Source organism: Cylas formicarius, unplaced genomic scaffold (assembly GCF_029955315.1).
Source record: "Cylas formicarius isolate icCylForm1 unplaced genomic scaffold, icCylForm1.1 PGA_scaffold_3__17_contigs__length_32017465, whole genome shotgun sequence".
NCBI classification, from domain to species: Eukaryota; Metazoa; Arthropoda; class Insecta; order Coleoptera; family Brentidae; genus Cylas; species Cylas formicarius.
In genome coordinates, this window is record NW_026844326.1 from 20,860,171 (window position 1) to 20,879,688 (window position 19,518).

General features: G+C 38.0%; 1 protein-coding gene across 10 annotated transcripts in view; it reads left to right on the top strand.

Annotated features, from left to right (window-relative positions):
* Window positions 1–19,518, top strand: part of LOC132699715 (protein Gawky) — a 43,981-nt gene that overhangs the window by 14,039 nt on the left and 10,424 nt on the right. For 4 of the 10 annotated variants that reach the window (XM_060666569.1, XM_060666571.1, XM_060666568.1 and 1 more), the window contains exons 2-17: window positions 1,129–1,754; window positions 2,174–2,328; window positions 4,605–4,718; window positions 4,782–5,041; window positions 6,640–6,955; window positions 8,362–8,598; window positions 9,698–9,907; window positions 11,105–11,490; window positions 11,992–12,462; window positions 12,618–12,812; window positions 15,009–15,164; window positions 15,239–15,381; window positions 16,320–16,470; window positions 17,074–17,282; window positions 17,730–18,018; window positions 18,759–18,878. In XM_060666569.1, coding sequence (XP_060522552.1) covers window positions 1,165–1,754; window positions 2,174–2,328; window positions 4,605–4,718; window positions 4,782–5,041; window positions 6,640–6,955; window positions 8,362–8,598; window positions 9,698–9,907; window positions 11,105–11,490; window positions 11,992–12,462; window positions 12,618–12,812; window positions 15,009–15,164; window positions 15,239–15,381; window positions 16,320–16,470; window positions 17,074–17,282; window positions 17,730–18,018; window positions 18,759–18,878 — 4,002 coding nt within the window. In that variant the 5' untranslated portion in view covers window positions 1,129–1,164. The remainder of the gene's footprint in view (window positions 1–1,128; window positions 1,755–2,173; window positions 2,329–4,604; window positions 4,719–4,781; window positions 5,042–6,639; window positions 6,956–8,361; window positions 8,599–9,697; window positions 9,908–11,104; window positions 11,491–11,991; window positions 12,463–12,617; window positions 12,813–15,008; window positions 15,165–15,238; window positions 15,382–16,319; window positions 16,471–17,073; window positions 17,283–17,729; window positions 18,019–18,758; window positions 18,879–19,518) is intronic. The other 6 variants (XM_060666572.1, XM_060666573.1, XM_060666574.1 and 3 more) reach the window with 6 other exon arrangements.

The window sequence follows — 19,518 nt, forward strand, 5'->3', positions numbered from 1 at the left end:
TGTGCAGGAAGAAAGAACAATTATATATTGTAAGTATAAGAAAGCTATTTTTACAAACTAAATATAACGTCGTTCATTGGAGGGAGGAAATAGATACAGAACACAAGAATAATATTAATATATTTATTTCTACTTTGTATTTACATTCTTCTATTAGCAATAAGCCGAAATTACAGTGCACAAAAAACTGGAAAACGATTTAAAAAAGAGCAAAATCCCGAAACACCGTATCTATCAACTCATAAAAAGAAAGAAACATTATTATACAATATCTTATTTACAAAAATATACTTCGGCGTATTATTATTGCATAATAGACTGGTTATAAAGAAACGCGGTTTAATAGAAATGAATCCTCTATGTTTATCGAAAATCCAAGGTATGGAGGCCGGTTCAGTTTTTTTTTTTTAATATGGACGATCAAGCATTTAACATTTTATTCTGGAAAAGAAGTACTGCATGAAACTGTTGACGTTTTTCCGTTGATAGCCTTACGGAGTTTATAAGATATGCGGTCACGTCGTCTGACATCGTATGACATCTTATATCTTAAACGCGTTCTGTATTCTGGTTAACTATTTCCATGGAAATATTGGATCGAATTTGAATTATTGAAAAAGAAAAACTTTCCACTTATTTTTGTGTAGGATTTTTATCCATTTTGCAAACATAAAAACACACCGGATAAAACAAAACAATAACAAATAAATCGGTATGAATGAATATCCAACGTGCTATGCATTGTTTCAACTTTCAACCATCATCTGGTACAGGTAAAGACGGGAGAGTCCACTGATTTACAAATTGTTGGCAACGATTTTTGTCGGCCGGATGACCGTTTTAATTTTTTTGTTTGCTAAAAATAAAAAAATGCTTTATTTTACCGTTTCGTCCTATTTTAATTATTTGAAATGCTTGCGTTAACGAGGTACCATGAAGTTTATCTCTGATTCCTGGGTGGTCCATTTGTGGTTTATAAATAAATGTAAAACGCGTTATCTTAAATTCGAAAACCACGCGCGTCACTCGACCTTAATTAAATACAAAAAATTGAGGTTATCTCGGACAGAGCTCGAAAATCCAAATCAAATCGGGTATTTTTGTGAACTTTTTTTCTTGTTGTTTTAGATCTCTGGCTGGCCAGACTGATATGGAGCACTAGTGATGATGCGCGCCCCTACCCCCTCCGAGCCGAAGTCTAATACATTTCCTACCTACCAAGTGCCTCAAGAGTCAGCCATGAGGGGCAGCGCACCCCAATCAGTACAACACAAAGTCGCTCGGGCAGCTTGGGGGGGTCGAGCCGACCCCCCGACCAGCCCCCTCGGCACCGCCCACGCCGGTGGCGCCACCCCGTCTGTGATAACTGGCTCAAGTTGCCGTCCCGACGCGATGACGATTACACATGCGCCAGGCGGCGGCAACTCTAATGTTAAGATGCAATCTGTGACCGATAACTGTCTTCTGAACTCTGTTACCGTACCAAAAATACAACGTAACGGCCGTCACACGGCCACCCACAATAATTTAAATAATAATATAAATAGCGATAAGTTAGATGATAGTAAGTTTGGTGCTTTGCCCCTCGGACGAGACATTCCCAACCAAAAGTCTGATGACCTCGAAGTACTTGACAACCTTAGTGCACTGAAGTTAATGCTTAACGTAAATGGTTTTAACTGCGATAACAACGATCACGACAAAGAACGTATCAACGGCGACTACGATCAGGATGCCGATTATTTGTGCAACAAGTAAGTGGCCAACCGGTATAGACGATCGAAGTTTTCGCCTTTTCTCGCTGATATGTTGTGTGATTGGGCATTATTCTTAACTTAAAGTGCAAATAAAATGTGAAGTCCATCGTTTATGCCAAAATGGCGTGATCCATAAAAGTTCGAACTATTTGGGAATGAGAGATTGCACTTCCTATTTTTAGAAATTGCCTTACGGTTAAGCGAACAATATATATGAAGTGATCTTTGGCAATCTTTAAAGCTGTTTGTTTTCTTCATTTACTTAACATTTCTTTTGAATGTCCAGTGCGCAGTAAAACAATGCTTGGTTTAAACACTACAGCTTGTTCCTTGATTAAAGGTTTTTGTTGCGGAAAGAGGCGAAAAAATTTGCTGATTTATTTTTAAAGGTGCCACATGTTGATTTTTCCCTGTAGGATGCAGAAACTGCGCACAACTAACGAAGACGACGACCAAAACTTTGTGGGTTGTTACGCTCCCCTCAGGCTCAGGGGCGGCGGCGAGAGCTCACTTAGCACGGGCACTTCCGGCTGGGGCACGCCCCCGGCGCAGCAGGCCGGTAATAACAATGGTTAGCAGCGATTGACACTCTATGTCTCGAAACGTATTATTTTTAGTGTTAAATTTCAGAAGTTGCGCAACCAGTAAGGTTACGGCAACTGAGTTTGTTTTGTAGTGCTATTTAAAAAGATTTCTTAGCCCCAGTTTTTATTTGCAAATGCGCAAATGATATCTACTTTATTTCTTATAAAGATTGCTAGTTGCAGCCTTTTTGATCTTTGCATAATAAGTGGGCTGGATAGTATAAGTAAACAAAGCTATAATGCAAAACGGCCGGTAGAGATTTATTTCACTTCCGCCACACAAAACGGGCCAGAAGTAGTGTTTAACAGAAATTCTCAAGATTTATGCGATATCCAAGTGACTATGACATCGTATTGACTTTCGGCGGAAGGTCCCCAATAAAACTTTAACGATGTTATTACCTATTGTTATTGGGTAAAAAAAAAATTTCTTGTGCGACAAGGCAGGGGTGGGCTAGGTATATTTCTTTCTTTCAGATATATTCTATGAGTGTTGACCATTTGTGGTTTTTACTGTGCTTGTCGAAAAAGTTATTTCACGAAAATATACCAATGTCGCGTCGAAATCATTTGTGCTGTGTGTTGATGCAAAACAGGTTGTGAAAGATGTGTATGAAACTTTAATCAGCAGAGGACTTATTCAACAAGAATCTTTAAATAAAACCGGCGAACTTACAAAAACGCCAATATTAATAGTGGAGAATTGAAGTAAAGGAATAAACATAGTGATTTTCTTACTCACCCTATACACAATAGCGATCAGGACCTGATAAGAAAGAAAATAAATTGTTCTTACATTGGATTAACTGAAAAAGAAGCTAGAAGAAGAAGAAACATAGAGTTGTTTGTAAAATAGAATTTAGGTACCGCAAAATAGACAAAAGGCAAGCAGCAATGGAATCATACAGACTACTTGGAGATTTAATTACCTTCAAGAAATAAAAAAAATATAGATTGGACAACTGATTTACCTTGATGAAACATGGTTCGATACACACGACACCGTATCCAATCTGTTACAAAATATTCCCAAGAACAGTGTTATTGTCATGGATAACGCTCCCACAGCCGTCTGCTACGCAAAGCAGCAGCCTCATCAAGTTCAAAAACTGAAATCCAGGAATATTTTTTAGAAAATGATATTTATTTTGAATTAAGTTACAAAAGAGCGCAACTTTTGCAAGTCCTAAATTCATATGCAATTCAAAAAGCAGTATGTATGCGATAATTTGGCTGAACAGGCTGAGCATACTGCTTTACGTCTTCCTCAATATCAATGTATGTTTTAACCCGATAGAGCATTTGTGGACTTTAAGTCCCTGTGTTATAAATTTGATAATGTAATTATTAACCTCCCAATTGAGCGCTGGAAAAATTCAAAACAGCACATTACAAAAAATTGAGGAGATTTCCATACAAAACAACATAAATCCTATTATTAGTAATCTCAGTGACGACTCTGATTGTGAAACAGAAATAGGTTCGCACATTTAGAATAAAAATGTAATTATGTATAGATATTCCTGGCTATGAATTTATTGTATATACTTAATGTCATGGTTTTATGTTAGTGTCATTTAAGATTATACGCACCTAAATAAATAAAAAAAAAATTACCAAAACTTTTGAGAGTCTGTCCCTAATGTTCTGTCCTTTAATACCTACCGGACCCGAGTTTTATTAAAAGCCAGCACGATGAAGATTGACATAAACTTCTTTTGTGAGCGGTTTTCCTATTGCATCTATTCTTTTGGTACTAGGTTCCCCTTTTTACTATTTATTAATTATTAAAATGTTTTTAGAATGTCATAAGTAATACATAGAGCAAAACACTAATTATCCTGTTTATGAGTGTCCTTCCCTATACAAATAATAGAATAAAAATAAAGTTTGCTAGAAGACAGTCATCGAAGTGCTGCTTATGTTTTAAAATTAGCCTTTTAATTAAATGCTTTGCCGAAAGTTTCTCATACATGCAACCCTTAACAAAAAACCTCACAAAGTTCTTTAAAATTACCGCAGTATTTTATTTATTTGCATTCATAGCGCCTCTATCTGTGTCTAAATAAAAGCAAAACCGAGTGACCTTTCTATCGTAGACTTTTCTTAGACTTTCTTACCGTGTATACTAAAAAATGTAGCAGTTTTGTTGATTTTTCATTTTTTTGTGGTATTCGCGGCATCTGGAGTTGGAGTGTCGGTGGTTTATTAGCACAGTCGACCGGCGCAAACGTTTGGTATGATTGTTGTCTATTTTGTGCAGCGAATAATGCAAGCGGGTGGGGCGCGGCCAACCCCTCGAATCAGAACAACGGGGGCACCCAGCAGTGGAACAACAATGCTAATCGACCACCGGCCTCCAACCAGGGCCAAGACGGTAACAACCCACGTTAAGCCGTCTAATTCGATCGCGAAATTTTAGTCGCGACCCTTTTTGCAGCCAACAAATCGAATACGAACGGACAACAGCAACAGCAACAACAACCCCCAACCACTCAGTCGAATAATTCGGGATGGGGTCAGGCGGGTGCGAAACCGCCAACCGGCACCAACAACGGTCCCGCCACGTCTAGCGCGTCCACTAACAACGCGACACCGAACAACAACAACCAAAACAGTTCGACAACATCGACCAAACAGCAACTCGAGCAACTGAACAACATGCGGGAGGCCATCTTCAGTCAGGAAGGCTGGGGCGGGGTAAGCCGTCGCCTATTTATCCAGTCGACATTTTTTTGCAATTGACGCCAAAGTTTTTGTCAAAAGGGCAAGCGCCCTACTCAACTTAAGACTATTTAAAAAAGTTTGTTTAAGAAATCTTTTCGTTTTTAAATATTTTTGTAAATTTAACTTTAATTGACATCGTTTAACAAAAAATGCATAAAGAATATTTTCTTGAACTATTTGTGTACTTATATTCAATAACTTTGGTTAAAATATGTAAATTAAATGGGTAGATGCTATAAACGCATTTTTTTTTTAAGGTAATTAGCAAATAAAAAAATGGTACACATAAACACCCATTATTATACATCTAAAATATGTGCGTTTTTTTAATTATATACAACAAAAAGTACAGTGCGATTCACTATTTCACAATTGTGAAGCGCTTGTCAAATTAAGAAAAATGTTGACTTAAGAACAAATACTTAATGTTTCAATATTCTCTGCTTCAAAACTTATTTGGTCATTTGCAACGAGTCTGTGATATGTGAGTTGTTTAAGACGCCCCCAAAGACGCATATCGCAAATTGTCAAATCGGGGCTCATAGGCGGCCTGTCTATCGATTTCCAAGATCGAGCCATTTTTTCACACCTGCAGTATAATGAGCGAGACATCCGTGGCGATATTAAAGAGGCAATATCTCCAACTTGTCTGATAAATATGTTTCCAGCATGTGCAAATAATAATGTCTGTTCCACCTCTTTAAGTATTGAGGCTAGTCAATTGGCAACTTTTTAAATAAAATCTCGAAATTTTATTATGTATTTTATAATAAATATAAATTTTATTGTACTTTTTGACCAGTCAATTGACATAAAAAAAACGATGAATTCTACAACCCTGCACGTGTGCGTTTTCAAAAAAGTACAGTTTAATTCCAAAATAGGAAATGGTGCACACATTTATTTTGTTTTAAGTGGATTTTGTATTACTCCACCATCTTACGGACTGAGAAGCCGCGGTGTTATTTATACTAAAGGTTGACTCGTCTTCCAACTTTGTTAGTTTGTCACCTGTAAACTTGTGTGTGTGTTTTCTTAAGGAGGGCATAGGGTTTTCATTAACCAATTGCAAAATTAATTGGGTTGATGCACCATTTTCGTCATATATTTTCTTAGCCTTTTATACATCATTAAAGTATTCAATTTATTTGAATTTATTTACTAATTTATGTACTGAACTTCTGCATAATGAAATATTTGGATATTTTTCTGGAAACTTTTCGACAATCAGCGATAAGAATGTTCGTCCATTCGACCTCTGTCTAAAGTCAAGATTTTTCTTATTTTATCAAATACGTCGCAACTATGAAAGGTACAATAAAATAAAATAGGTGATAATGGAAATTATCAATATCTTTGTTTCCAACCAAAATTTTGAAATTTCAAATTTTTTATTTAAAATCTGTAATGCGATGTGTTTTGAAATTTACAATAACACTTGTATACAATTGTATTCTTGTGTAACACTTTGCGTTTAAGCTGTAGAAAAAACCACTTTACTCGTTAGCGTTTTCAAAACACAACAAAATGACCGCACTTGAATTGACGTTTTGATTTCCCTAATTCCGCAGCAACACGTCAACCAGGACACTAACTGGGACATCCCGCCCAGTCCCGAGCCGCAAATCAAGATGGACGGCGCCGGGCCACCCCCGTGGAAACCCGCGGTGAACAACGGTACCGAATTGTGGGAGGCGAACTTGCGCAACGGCGGTCAGCCGCCTCCGCAGCCGCAGCAGAAGACACCGTGGGGCCACACCCCTTCGACGAATATCGGCGGCACCTGGGGCGAGGACGACGATACGACCGACAGTTCCAACGTGTGGACTGGCGTGCCTTCCAACCAACAGCAGTGGGGCAACAACGGCGGCAACGCCATGTGGGGCGGTAAGCGTTATATTGTTTTTTTTTTTTTTTGAGCATGGGTTTAGAGTGGAATTGGGCGTGACCATTTATTTCGTTCCACAGTTTAACCGAATATTAACGACTCCATGGCATTCAGTTCTGCTAACCTGTTAACTAATCAATCTTTTTTTTCAAGAGCACATTATAAGAGATTGAATTTTTACGAAACTCTGGAGCATTTGAACTATTTTCGTATTTATTTGGAGGGGATTAATAATTACAATATCGCGGCTAGCATTGACTGTGAAGTCAAGAAAAATAATAACAGAAAAGCAACCCTGCCCTCCACTCCTATTTGGTCTAAAATAGTGATCGTCAAACTTTTTTTTTTGTTTATTGAAAAACTGAGTAAAGACGTAGTTTTTTCAAGATTTCTGTGGAACCAGATTCCTTAGTTAACTTTTTCGATGGCTAGTATGTCCAAAAATTTAGAAACTGTGGAATATATCCAGAATTACACAATTGATAAAATATTTAATAATGAATCTTTAAATATAAAAAAAACTGTACACCAAACATGACTCACTTCCCACCCAACCCGTGGCGACTTTAAAATCTTAAATGAAAACCAACCCCCATTTTTCCCGGATTCCGTGCCATAAAAACGTCATCAGGGTATGTCCAAAGTTTTCTTTTGAAATCTCGGTAGATAGCAATCACAAGAAATGGTAAATGTAAGTGTTTTAAATCTATCGAAAACATTGATCCGTGACTAAAATGGTAGAAACGCTCGAATTGGCGGTGTTCAAGGAAGCTGATTTTTGTGTACTCGTGATCAGTGGATTGGGTATGTTTTCAGTAGAGAGTAGAAAACACTAAGTTAAAACGAAGGTGTCCTAACAATAAAATCGCATTCATAACATTGAATAGAAAATAACAAGAAATATTCGGACAAAACCTGATGTTTTAATGGCATATAGAATTCCAATCTATAATAAAAAAGTTGGGGTTTGAGATTTGAGATTTGAAAGTTGCCCGCCCCCTCCACCACCGCCAGCTGTCTTGAAATGACAAATTTAAAATTTAATTTTCAGTTTGCCAGTAATGTCGGGATAGGGAATCGTTTGTGATATTGAACAGTTGTTTATTCAATAGTTAAATGCACTTTTTTGATTTTCCATAAGTTGTGGTAATTTCCGAGATATTCCGCGGTTTCCGTGCTTTCTCGATATGTGCCCTAAATTAGAAAAATTATTATATCGTATATTATTATATTATTTATTCGAGGGTTACTGTGTATTTATTATGAAAAACTCATTTTTTTATAATTCACGGCAATTCACAATAAATTGCCTTCGAAAAGAAATTTCGGTACGCTGTTGATATCGCGCTCTCGCCTTACGTACGGAACCGATCGGTGAGCTAAGAAATGAACTGCGCATGCGCAGGTGCAGGAGCAGCGGGCGCTGGTTCCGGCGGTACCGCGCCGACTCCGGGTTGGGGCGACCCGCGCGCTTCCGATCCGAGAGCCGCGGTGGCCGCGGTGTCCGCCATGGACATGCGGCCGGACATGAGGGTGGCGGCGGCGGCGGCGGCCGTAGGAAATCTGGACCCGAGACAGCTCGACCCACGCGAACAAATGAGACACATGACGGGCGGCGGCGACATGCGGGGTGACCCGAGAGGTACGACATTTTCTTTATTTGTCTGGGTTTCCGAGGTTGGATCGGTTAAAGGGTTGCTTAAATTTCGCTTGTCCGCGGGCTTGGCAAATATTTTAATATTTAAAATACTTTTTGCGGGTTAGTTAACATTTAGGTACATTACTCTCTAAAGAAAAAACAAAACTATTCAGACAAGCCGATGTTAAGAGTTTAAGTGAGTTAAAACGAGAAAAGCATGTAGAAATTAAAACGCATGGAGGAACTGTGCGCAGCAACAAAACTGTAAGTAACCGATCTCAGTTTTCCGTGTGTGCGTGTAGATGCTTTAAATTAACAAATTAAAAATTTGATTTGCAGTAAGCCACCTAAGTTTTTTTTTATTTGTCAAACATGTTTATCAGTACATTGTTAGATATCTGTATTTTCGAAATATATTTACTCAGAATAATTTTATACGCATACGAAGTTTGAATCAACGTCAAAATCGACTGAGACATGACATTATCGAAGGAACGAAGTTAAAACATTACTATTACTTATATAAACGTTTAACGAAAGTTGACAATTTAATCCAACAACAATAATTAATTTACCTCTTAACGTTGCACTCTTCTAACGATCTAAACAACTCATTCTTAGGAAAGAATTCAGCTTCTTTAAAAACATCCGCAATTGGACTAGTCCTTCGAAAACTCATAACTGAAATTATTATTAAAACAACAATTGGAACAATACCATCGAATCCATAGATACAATTCCCACTGGATGACATTTAATGCATCTTGCCGTCACAGCCAATCGCAAGGTGTTTTCTTGTGACGTCATATTTAAAGAGGGCGGCGTGTACTTTAAGTCAATAATTATAATAGAAATATTTTTTTCGAAGTATAAATTTATCGGGTAGACTTCAGCAGGTCATTAAAAAAGGATTTATAATATTCTGCCTCCCAGTTTAAAATTTAAAAAAGGGGCCTGTGGCTTAAAAAATAAATGGAAACAGGGACTTAAAAGTAATTAGTAGATCCATTACAATTTTTTACTAGATAGGGGATAAGTTTAATTGAGATTTTTATATCTAAACGGTTCTGTTATAACTAACGATCTGGATTTTTCTTTCCAGGCATCACGGGAAGGTTGAACGGCGCGGGTGCCGAATTTTGGGGTCAAACCGGGCCCCTGGGCGGAACCGCGGCTATGCACCATCAAAACAAAATGCCCGGCGTCGGTCCCGGTAACGGAACCGCTTGGGACGAACCCTCGCCACCCTCGCAAAGGCGTACCATGCCCAACTACGACGACGGAACCTCTTTGTGGGGCAATCCCCAACCAGGTACATTTATATTTGTGTATTTTAATTTATTGTATGTCATCGTTTCATCACCCGCTTTACACTTGCACATTCTGTTATATAGTTTTGTTTAAGTTGAGCATGCGCCGTAGCATCAACATTTTTCGCTGATCTCTAAAAAAGTCGATTTTTTTAAAACTTTTTTGTTCCTGTATTGGTGACATAAACAATAAATTATTCCGAAAAGCTTTGAAAATCGTTTTCGTCGTTAGCTCACAGGTGCTCAGGAACTATTTATCATTTCTATTTTAAGCGCCTTTTGATAACTAGATCGTCTTATACAGGGTGTTATTTTATTAATATCATATAATCTAAATCTGGATCCCATTCTGATCGTAATCGTAACCTTATCCTGCCCAAAAGAATGACTATGAGGTGCCAACATATATAAACAAAATATTTAATGTCAATTTCCATAAATACGTTTCAAAACGTATTTAACTGCAGATGTAATTCGACGGCGAAATGACTAAATAATGAAACAACGACTTGTCAAATATTTTTTGTAGAAATTTGATTAAAGCAAAAATCTGTTGCCTTGGTGAATCACTTTCATTTGCCATTTGGATTTATTAAACCGAGTTATACTAATGGCGAACTAATGGTGTTTCAATTTTTGCTTATTAGTGATTAGACTAGTTGCGGTTTGAATTTATGATATTGGGGACATAAGACCGTTTAATGATATTTGGACTTATAAACTAATATAATGAACTAAAATTATTTTGTTTTACATTTATACTGAAAAAATATTGTTCGTGTTAAAAATTAATCGATAACCTTTGTAGTGTTTGCAGACAAAATAATAATTCCGCTAAAACATTTTTTTTCATATTTGGGTTTGTTAAACGCTGCCATTATTTCATCACGCTGTAGGTGTGACAATTTTTGCGGAAAACCTGGTAGTAATCGTTGTAACGAGTATTTCTTGCGATTTGTCCCTCGCAATTCTTTTGTTTAATTATATGATGCTATATCAGTAACACTCTGTATACAAACTTCTGTTGTCTTGTAAAAGGATCTGCGTTTTTATTTGAAAACAAAAATCGAATAGAAAGCACCACAAAATATTTTGTGGTAGTAGATGCAGAGAGTTATCGAAGCACACTCGTCGACACGCTCTTCAAAATTTGCGTCGTCCATTTCATCGCACACGTTTTTGCACCTCCATTTCTCTAGGTTCTCACTGGAAAGATCTGCCCACAGGCGCAGGCGGTATGGGCGGTCGCGGAGGTGGGCCCACCGGCCCGCCTGGTATGGCGCCGTCCCGCGGAGGCGGCCTAAAACCCGACGGGTCGGTGTGGGGCGGCGGCCCGGGCGGTGCCGGCGTCGGCCGCGGCAACGGATGGGACGACGTGGGAGCCGGACCGACCGCCGGCGGTGGCGGTTGGGATGACCCGAGCGTCGGCCCGTGGCCTAAGCAAAAAATTCCCGGCGCCGCCGGTGGACTGTGGGACGCGGGAGATTTAGACTGGGGCCACAAGCAGAGTATCAAACCCCAACTGACCAAGGAAATGGTCTGGAATTCAAAGCAATTCAGGACACTGGTGGATATGGGCCACAAGGTATTTTTTTAGCTATTCCTGGAAATTATGTAAACCTGTAAAATTGTTATTTAATATTGCATGCTTCCATAGTGTAACTTAAAATCAATTCAATGAATTCAAATTGAGTTTGTTCAAAAGGTTTTGCAAAGACATATCCTTGTTTCAAAACTAGCACTGTATGTTATAGGAGACACCAGAAGCGATGAAAGCTTGATTCAAAATACTATTTTATCCAAATTCAAATTCATCCAAAATCAGGTCAAAGAAGCAACATTTATTATGGTCAGTCCGCTCGAGCCGTTATCAATATTAAGAAAAAAAAAACAAAGGCAGAATAGGTACAAAATGCTGTGTTTAACAATTCCTACAGGCTGACATCGCGACGTCACACATTTGGGTGAACTATAACTCCTTGTCATTAATAGAAATTATTTTAAAAATAAATCATTAAAAATGGGTTTGTGATGTTTCGGCCTGAATTGATGCGAGAAGCCTATTGAATATTTTTCGTCGATATAGAAAGAGGACGTAGAGAACGCCCTACGCATGCGCGAAATGAACTTCGACGAAGCTTTGGACATGCTGAGTCTTCCGCGCAATCGCACCGATCCTGGCTGGATGAGCCGTCACGACGACCACTACGACCATCCGCAGTTCCCGGCCATGGGGGCGCAGCGCGGATTCCCAAATGTCGGGCCCGCGAATCCTTTGTCGAACGCGTTCCCCCCGAACAACCCGCCAAATCTATTGAATAATATGGCCGGCGCCGGCGGTCAGTCGAACAGTTCGCTAATTAACAACATTTCCCCCGCGATAATGCAAAAGATGTTGACGCAACAAGGGGGAGTGGGCGGGGCGGCCCAAAGCTTCGGCGGAGCGCCGGCCGGCGGACGTCCCCTGCAACCTCAGTCTCAGCCCTCCACCCAGCAGCTCAGAATGCTCGTGCAGCAGATTCAGATGGCAGTTCAAACGGGATACTTGAATCATCAGGTAATAAATTTATTATTGTTGAATTTTAGGGTGTAAAATTATCGCACACAAACGGTCAAAAGCGTTTTTTGATTAGCTGTTTTGTCATCTTGCCTGTACTATCAGTTGGGGGCGGGGGTTTAAAATTAGCGATTCTCATTGGTGGAACTTTACAGATCCTAAACCAGCCTCTGGCTCCTCAAACGTTGGTCCTCCTGAACCAGCTGCTGCAGCAAATCAAGACATTGCATCAGCTGAACAACCAGCACCAGTTGGCGGCCGGCTCGGGCAAAGGAAACCTGAGCAACAACGTGCTTTTGAATTATTCCGTAATGATAACGAAAACCAAGCAGCAAATTTTGAATATTCAGGTAAAATCTGACACTTCGTTGAATTTTTTTATTTTGTTTTTAAGTGAAGAGATCTAATGTGAGGAGGTAAATGGGTTGAACGTTTCTAAAGTACATACAGGTTCCGGTAACTAACCATAACTGTGGCTTCAAATTACATAAAATTGTGTATGCTCATTCTTTTAACTCGATAACACTATCGGAAAGACACGTTCTACTGATCCTCAACATATTTTTTATTATTAATTTTTAACTAGTTGAAACACTCAAATAGTGCCCTTTTAACTTTGACATTTTGAAGTGCATCCGAATAGGTTGACTTTGAATAGGTAAATATTTATGAAAAATCTAATCGTCGGCGAACTTATCTTAGTAATTTATTTTATTAAACTGAAAGAAATATATTCTAGAAAACCAAATATTGCCGATTAAATTAAAAAACTATTGTGTTACCTTGGAAAAATATGTATTAACGATAAACTTTAAAACAATTGGAGAATCATTCTTTAACTTCAATGATATTTTAGTTAGTCACTTTATTTGAAGTATTACTTACCATGGAAAAACTTCTGACATTATTTTTTGCTTCCAATAATTTTCTTGTAATATTAATTATTTGTTTTTTAATAATAGCATTGATTTCCCTTATCTACTCGAGTTGATGATACAACTTTCAACTTACACACTCCTTGTACTAGCTTCCTGAAGTTGTCACCTTTGTATGAATGTGTGATAAAGTGTAATCATTCAAGTAACATTGACCTTTTTTATGATAACCTGAAATGCTTTTCAGGAAAATTGTATTTTTTTCTTGTTTTGTTTGTCTACCTTATAAAATTTAGCTTATATAACTTTGTATGATTTATATTTTATGTATTACTCCTTGTAATTGGGTAATTGCCTGTTTGGTAGTTTTGCCAAATAAACAAATATACATATTCAAAGATTTCGTTAAAAACCAATTGAATATTTCTCAAAATAGTTTAGGTACTTAAAAATGTCAATTAGTTGTATTTTTTATTTAATAATATTGAAAATCTGAAATAGCGTACCATCTATACATTTGGACTGTGAAAAATTATTTTATTGCCTTAATTTTTCGTCCAGCTATCTTTAGTATTTATACCTTCTATTAGTCCTTTAGGCATGCTATCAATTAATTCCTTAAGTGCATTAGTTGAAATTTTAGCTCGTGTCTTTGTTTGAGTTTGTTGACATAATTTATTTTTGGCCGTCCTGATTATATAATTGTTAATATCCTCCAGACGTACTCTATCGGATTTGCCCCTGGACTAACTGCTGGCCATTCTAATAACTGGATACCAAACTCCTGAAACCACTGTTTTGTAGTTGCAGCTACATGAAAGGGTGTGTTGTCCTGTTGCAAAATTATGTTTTCGTCTTCAAAGTAATGAATGCCAACTGAGCCTCTTCCTTTAATTCTTCAAGACGTAATTTTTCTTTCAAACCTCAAATCATGCCGAAAATACTTATATCCATCCGGACCATCAAGATTGAATTACTTTTCATCGGTGAATATGACATGCTGCCAAAAGTCACCTTTTGTTACATATTTTTCTGCACACTTAGGCCGATTCAATTTATGTTGTGTTTTCCAGACTGGCTCACTAAGACACACAGCTGCCCACTTTCTCACTAAACTTGGATCACAAAACTGCGCGTTTATGCTCTGAACGTTTTTTTTTAGTTTTCGATTCTAAACTTAAATTAAAAATTGACAACACTGTGGGATCTAATAATGTGCGCTATAGCTCTTTGTTTTTCCGCAGTTTCTTAAGTTTTTGAATTGCATTTAATGTATTACCACGTAAAACAAAACTGGACATATAAACCGATTGTATTAAATTTTACGTCTTGATCTTAGCTTCCAAAAATAATGATACACGTCTTGCATTTAAAAGGTCTTGTCTTGCATTTAAAAGGTCTTGAGTGGAACTGTCCCATTCGAGACAAAACGTCTCAGTTCCAAGGTGAAATAAAGTAAAACTAAGTTCACACAGCAATGGCGCCTATTTTGCGTTATACACCTATTTATATGTTAGTGACATTTGTGTAATAAAATATTGAAAATATAACAACATGTTTGAGTCTATATTTTTTCACAGCTTTGTGTGTAAAAATATTTATTATTCTAAATTTTATGAAAGAAATAATACTTACTTTACCTGTTTTTACGTCCTTTTTTTTTTCTCACAGAACCAAATCCAGGCGCAACAAGCCCTCTACGTCAAGCAGCAGCAAAACAGCGGCAACATCGGTTACGATTCGTTCAAGGCGAACACGATGCATGACACGATCCACGCGCTCCAAGGCAACTTTGCCGAATTGGGCATCGCAAAAGAATCCCAAGTGGTAGGATCGCGCGATTTTCAAGTGTGGAGCTCCCTGTTTCAACCAGTTTTTCTTTTCCCTTTTTCAAACTCTAGAATCAGCAGCAGTCGAGACTTAACCAGTGGATAAACAAAGATAAGGAGGAGAACGGCGAGTTTAGTCGCGCTCCAGGCTCATCTTCCAAGCCCGTCGCTACCTCCCCCAATATGGCTCCCCTCGGATTGACCCAGCCCGACGGGTAAGCGATTCAAACTGCATTGTGCTCCAGAAACCTCTTGGAATAGTGAATTACTCAAAAATATAAAACTTCAAATACATACCGAATTTTTTTCTATTCTGAAGCCTCCCAAAACATTCGAATCGGTTTGACATTTGTTGTTAGCAGTTATTAATTAATATTTTCAACAGTTAGCATTTTATAACCGGCCAGAACTTGTTCGCGATTTACAAAATATTTATTGCTGAATAAGGTTTAAGCTGGTCAGTTGAATCCTTCTTTTTAGCGTCATTCATTTGATGGTGCAAGAATATTTGGAATTAATTACATATCAGTGCAAAAAAAACATGTTTAGTTTATTTGGTATATGTATATAGTTTTTAGTTGGTCTTATAACTTTTCAATAAAAAAAAATTTCTTTCCAACTTTTTGCAACTTGTTGATTTATTGACAATTTAAATGCTTAGCATTGGACCCGCAATGTAGTACACATTAAAGTTCCACACTTTTTTATCGAGAATACCGTTTGAAGTGATTTAATTTATTTTTGACAGGTGGGTGGGGTTTTTTATGGTCCTGCAAATTTTCAACAAAAATGTTAAACAGGGACCTAGTTGCGAACCTCTTTCTAAAATGGTACATAGAAAGTCAATATTACATAATATAACATAATTTCCTTGAGTGAAATTAATTCTGATTAAATTTGTCATTTTATGTTTCATACTTTTTCATTCTTTATAATACTAATTTTAAGCAAAAATTTTTGTTTTATTTTTTTTGTAGGTATTGTTTTGTACTTTGGTGTATTGTCTTCAGTTCAATAAGTAGTAACAAAAAAAAACTTAAAACCTAACTTAATATCTTTTTTACATTTTAAGAGGTTTGTGGCCCACAGTAAGGTGGCACGCGCATCGCCAGTTTCTTTCTATGTTAATGTTTTTTTTTCTTTGTGTTTATAGACCATGGTCGACGGGTCGCACTGGGGACACCGGATGGCCCGATTCTAGCGGTGGTGATTCTTCGAATGAAAAAGACGCACAGTGGGCAACGACTGCTCAACCTTCCCTGACTGATCTCGTACCTGAATTTGAACCCGGAAAACCGTGGAAGGTAACGTATCTTTCTCCATTTCCGAGGGGTGTGAACATGTTTGTTGATATTCCAGTCCTAAAATTTTAATTCTCACACAGGCACTATTTGAATCACTCACACTTTAATTTCTATGACAACATGTATGAAACCTGTATCGATTCTTACGATTCTACCCACAATTCAGAATGCCTCCGTGAAATTTATATATGACATTCGACAAAGAAATCGTTAATTTTGGTAGCTTCAGTGCATTATGTACGAAATTCATAGCTTTGTATAACTTGTGTCTTTAATGGTTTGCATATTTGTTACATATTTGGCACATATTCAACCAGAGAATGATTTTTTTACGTATTTGAAGAAGGTTCCATGTGACATATCAGAAACAGCAAATGTTCGTGTCAAGGTCAAGGTTCAAGCCAGTAATTAAAAAAAAAACATTTGGAATTTTAATTTAAAGTTGAGGAAATTATTGGGAACCTTTACATGATTATAAAAACGGATCCAATTACCGAACGATGTTATTGACGATTCAGTCGCGTATGATTTTTCAATCAGCGATCTCGCTCGACGCGCAGGACTCATTACTTGATAAATCGCAGCCGCTGTGTTACTTTTCAGGGCAATCAGATTAAGATAGAAGACGATCCCAGTATTACGCCCGGTTCGGTGGTGCGTTCGCCGTTGTCAATTGCCACCATAAAGGATAACGAACTGTTCAGCATGAACACGAGCAAAAGTCCGCCGGTCAGCGACGCCATGCAGTCCTTGAGTCTCAGCTCGTCTACTTGGAGTTTCAACCCCCCCTCTACCTCTAGCGCGTTTACGAGGTAAAGCGTTCGCGAGCAACGACGTTAACACAGTATTTTTTGGAAAGAACAATTGTTTCAAAATTATATTTCAAAATTTCTTAAGTTTAGTATTTAATAGGCCATATTTCTAGTTGACATGTTTGAAGTCCCAATTAGCAAAAAAAAAAACAATATGACGTTTTATTTTTTCTTTTTTTTTTTGCTTTACAGTAAGTAGGTTCGGTTTCGATTTTTGAAAGAGTGAAAAAGCCGCCAATGAAAATGATTCTTATAACATTCCTTCAGCATACATTCAATTTTTCAGAACTCGACTTGTTTTACTAGAGGCGGATGAAAACAATTCGTATTTTATTTATCGACCGGCAAATTTCGATCTGGGGAAATCCGGATAATTCCTGGGGGAATTTTAATTTCCTAATTGCCGAGAGAACAATCCTGCGGAAACGCGTCGTTTACATTTTTCAGCAGCCCCCAAATCAAACTGCCCACCAGCAAGGGCGGTCTCGCCGACCTGAACCCATCAATGGCAATCACGTCTGAGCTCTGGGGCGCGCCCAAGTCGCGTGGGCCGCCGCCCGGTCTTTCCGGCAAGGGGGGCGGCGGCGGCGGCGCCCCCCTCGCCAACGGCTGGTCGAGCAACATCGCGGGATCCGTGCCCTGGGGCGGGGCTTCGGGCAGCGCCGCCCAGCGTAACTCTGGCAACTGGGGCGTTTCCCAGTCTCAGTGGCTGCTACTTAGGAACTTGACGGCCCAGGTAAGCTGTTAGTTATGGTAGTTGTCGTTGGGATGATGCGTGGGATGAACAAATAAGGTAATTTTCTAAGAAAGTGGCGTTCGATTTCTTTTTTTTTTTTTTTGAAAATGTGTATAAGGCAACATTTTTCTTTTTAATTATAGCGTAAAATTTGCCTTTCTTAGTAATAATGTACCTTTTTTTTCAATCAATGTAGTCCATATGAAGAATTATTTAGTGAGTCGGATTACTGAGGTCGTTTCTAAATCGATCTGCGGAAATTGAAAAAAAAAAAGACACTTTTTTTTATTATTTTGTATTATTTCATTAAAGTCGTTTCTTATAACTGACCGACTAATTTAATCGTTGTTAATGTAGGCCATATGAAAAATTGATCTATGGTCACATACGCCGTTCGGCTTATTGAGGTTTGTTTCAACGCCGATCTGCGGAAATTGAAAAAAAAAGCACTTACACACACTGTCTTATTAGTTTTTATTATTTATTTCATTAAAGTCGTTTCTTATAACTGACCGATTAATTTAATCATTGTTAATGTCGTCCATATGATAAATTGATCAGTGGTCACATTCGTCCTTCGGCTTATTGAGGTCGTTTCAAGGTCGATCTGCGGAAATTGAAAAAAAAACTCTTACCGAAATTAAACTCTAACGAAACGGTCAGGATTCGCAGTACGAACGACTCACCTAGTTATTTCCCTCGTTGTCGACATCTAGCCGCAACGTCCGAATTCATTGCAGATCGACGGTTCGACTCTACGCACATTGTGCATGCAGCACGGCCCGTTGCAAAGTTTCCATCTGCACCTACATCAGGGTTTCGCGCTTGCCAAGTATTCGTCGCGCGAGGAAGCCACCAAGGTCGGTACCATATTTTACACAATAGATATAAATTGCCTCACTCCCCTATAATTTTCTCCATGGTATTTAGGATTTGGTGTTTTAAAGGCAATTGTTGAAAGAATCACTCGGTTATCTTTATGCTCTATGCTTACTTAAAAATGTGTTTACTTGTTTACCTCTTCTCAAAAGCAGGTACAGCGGCGCTGGGGAAGGGTACATAGAGAAAGAGAGATAGAAGATTGTTGTTATAACTTCAGGAAATATGCCCTGACTATCTTACTATGACTATGACGTAACTGCACAATTGCTCTGAGTGGACTTTACTGGAGTGCTAAACGCAGATATCCTTTACTAAATTATAACGCTGTTAAAGCAAAGAAAGTTCGTTTCTTGATTGAATATGTCGTTATGTAATGGCAATTAATTCATATATTTTTTTAACTGTTGGATTATGTCAAGGGTCCTTAAATGAGCAATTATGCTAGGCATAACCTCTATTAAAATCTATGTCAACCCAAAAATATTTAATTCATAATTAAAATTCGAAAATTAAAAAAAGCGGACCCCAAAAAAAATTGTGTTTCTCTAAAAAATATTTTAATTTCTCTTATACACATAGGAAGTGAACGTATAAAACTTTGGACCTGCATAAGTTATT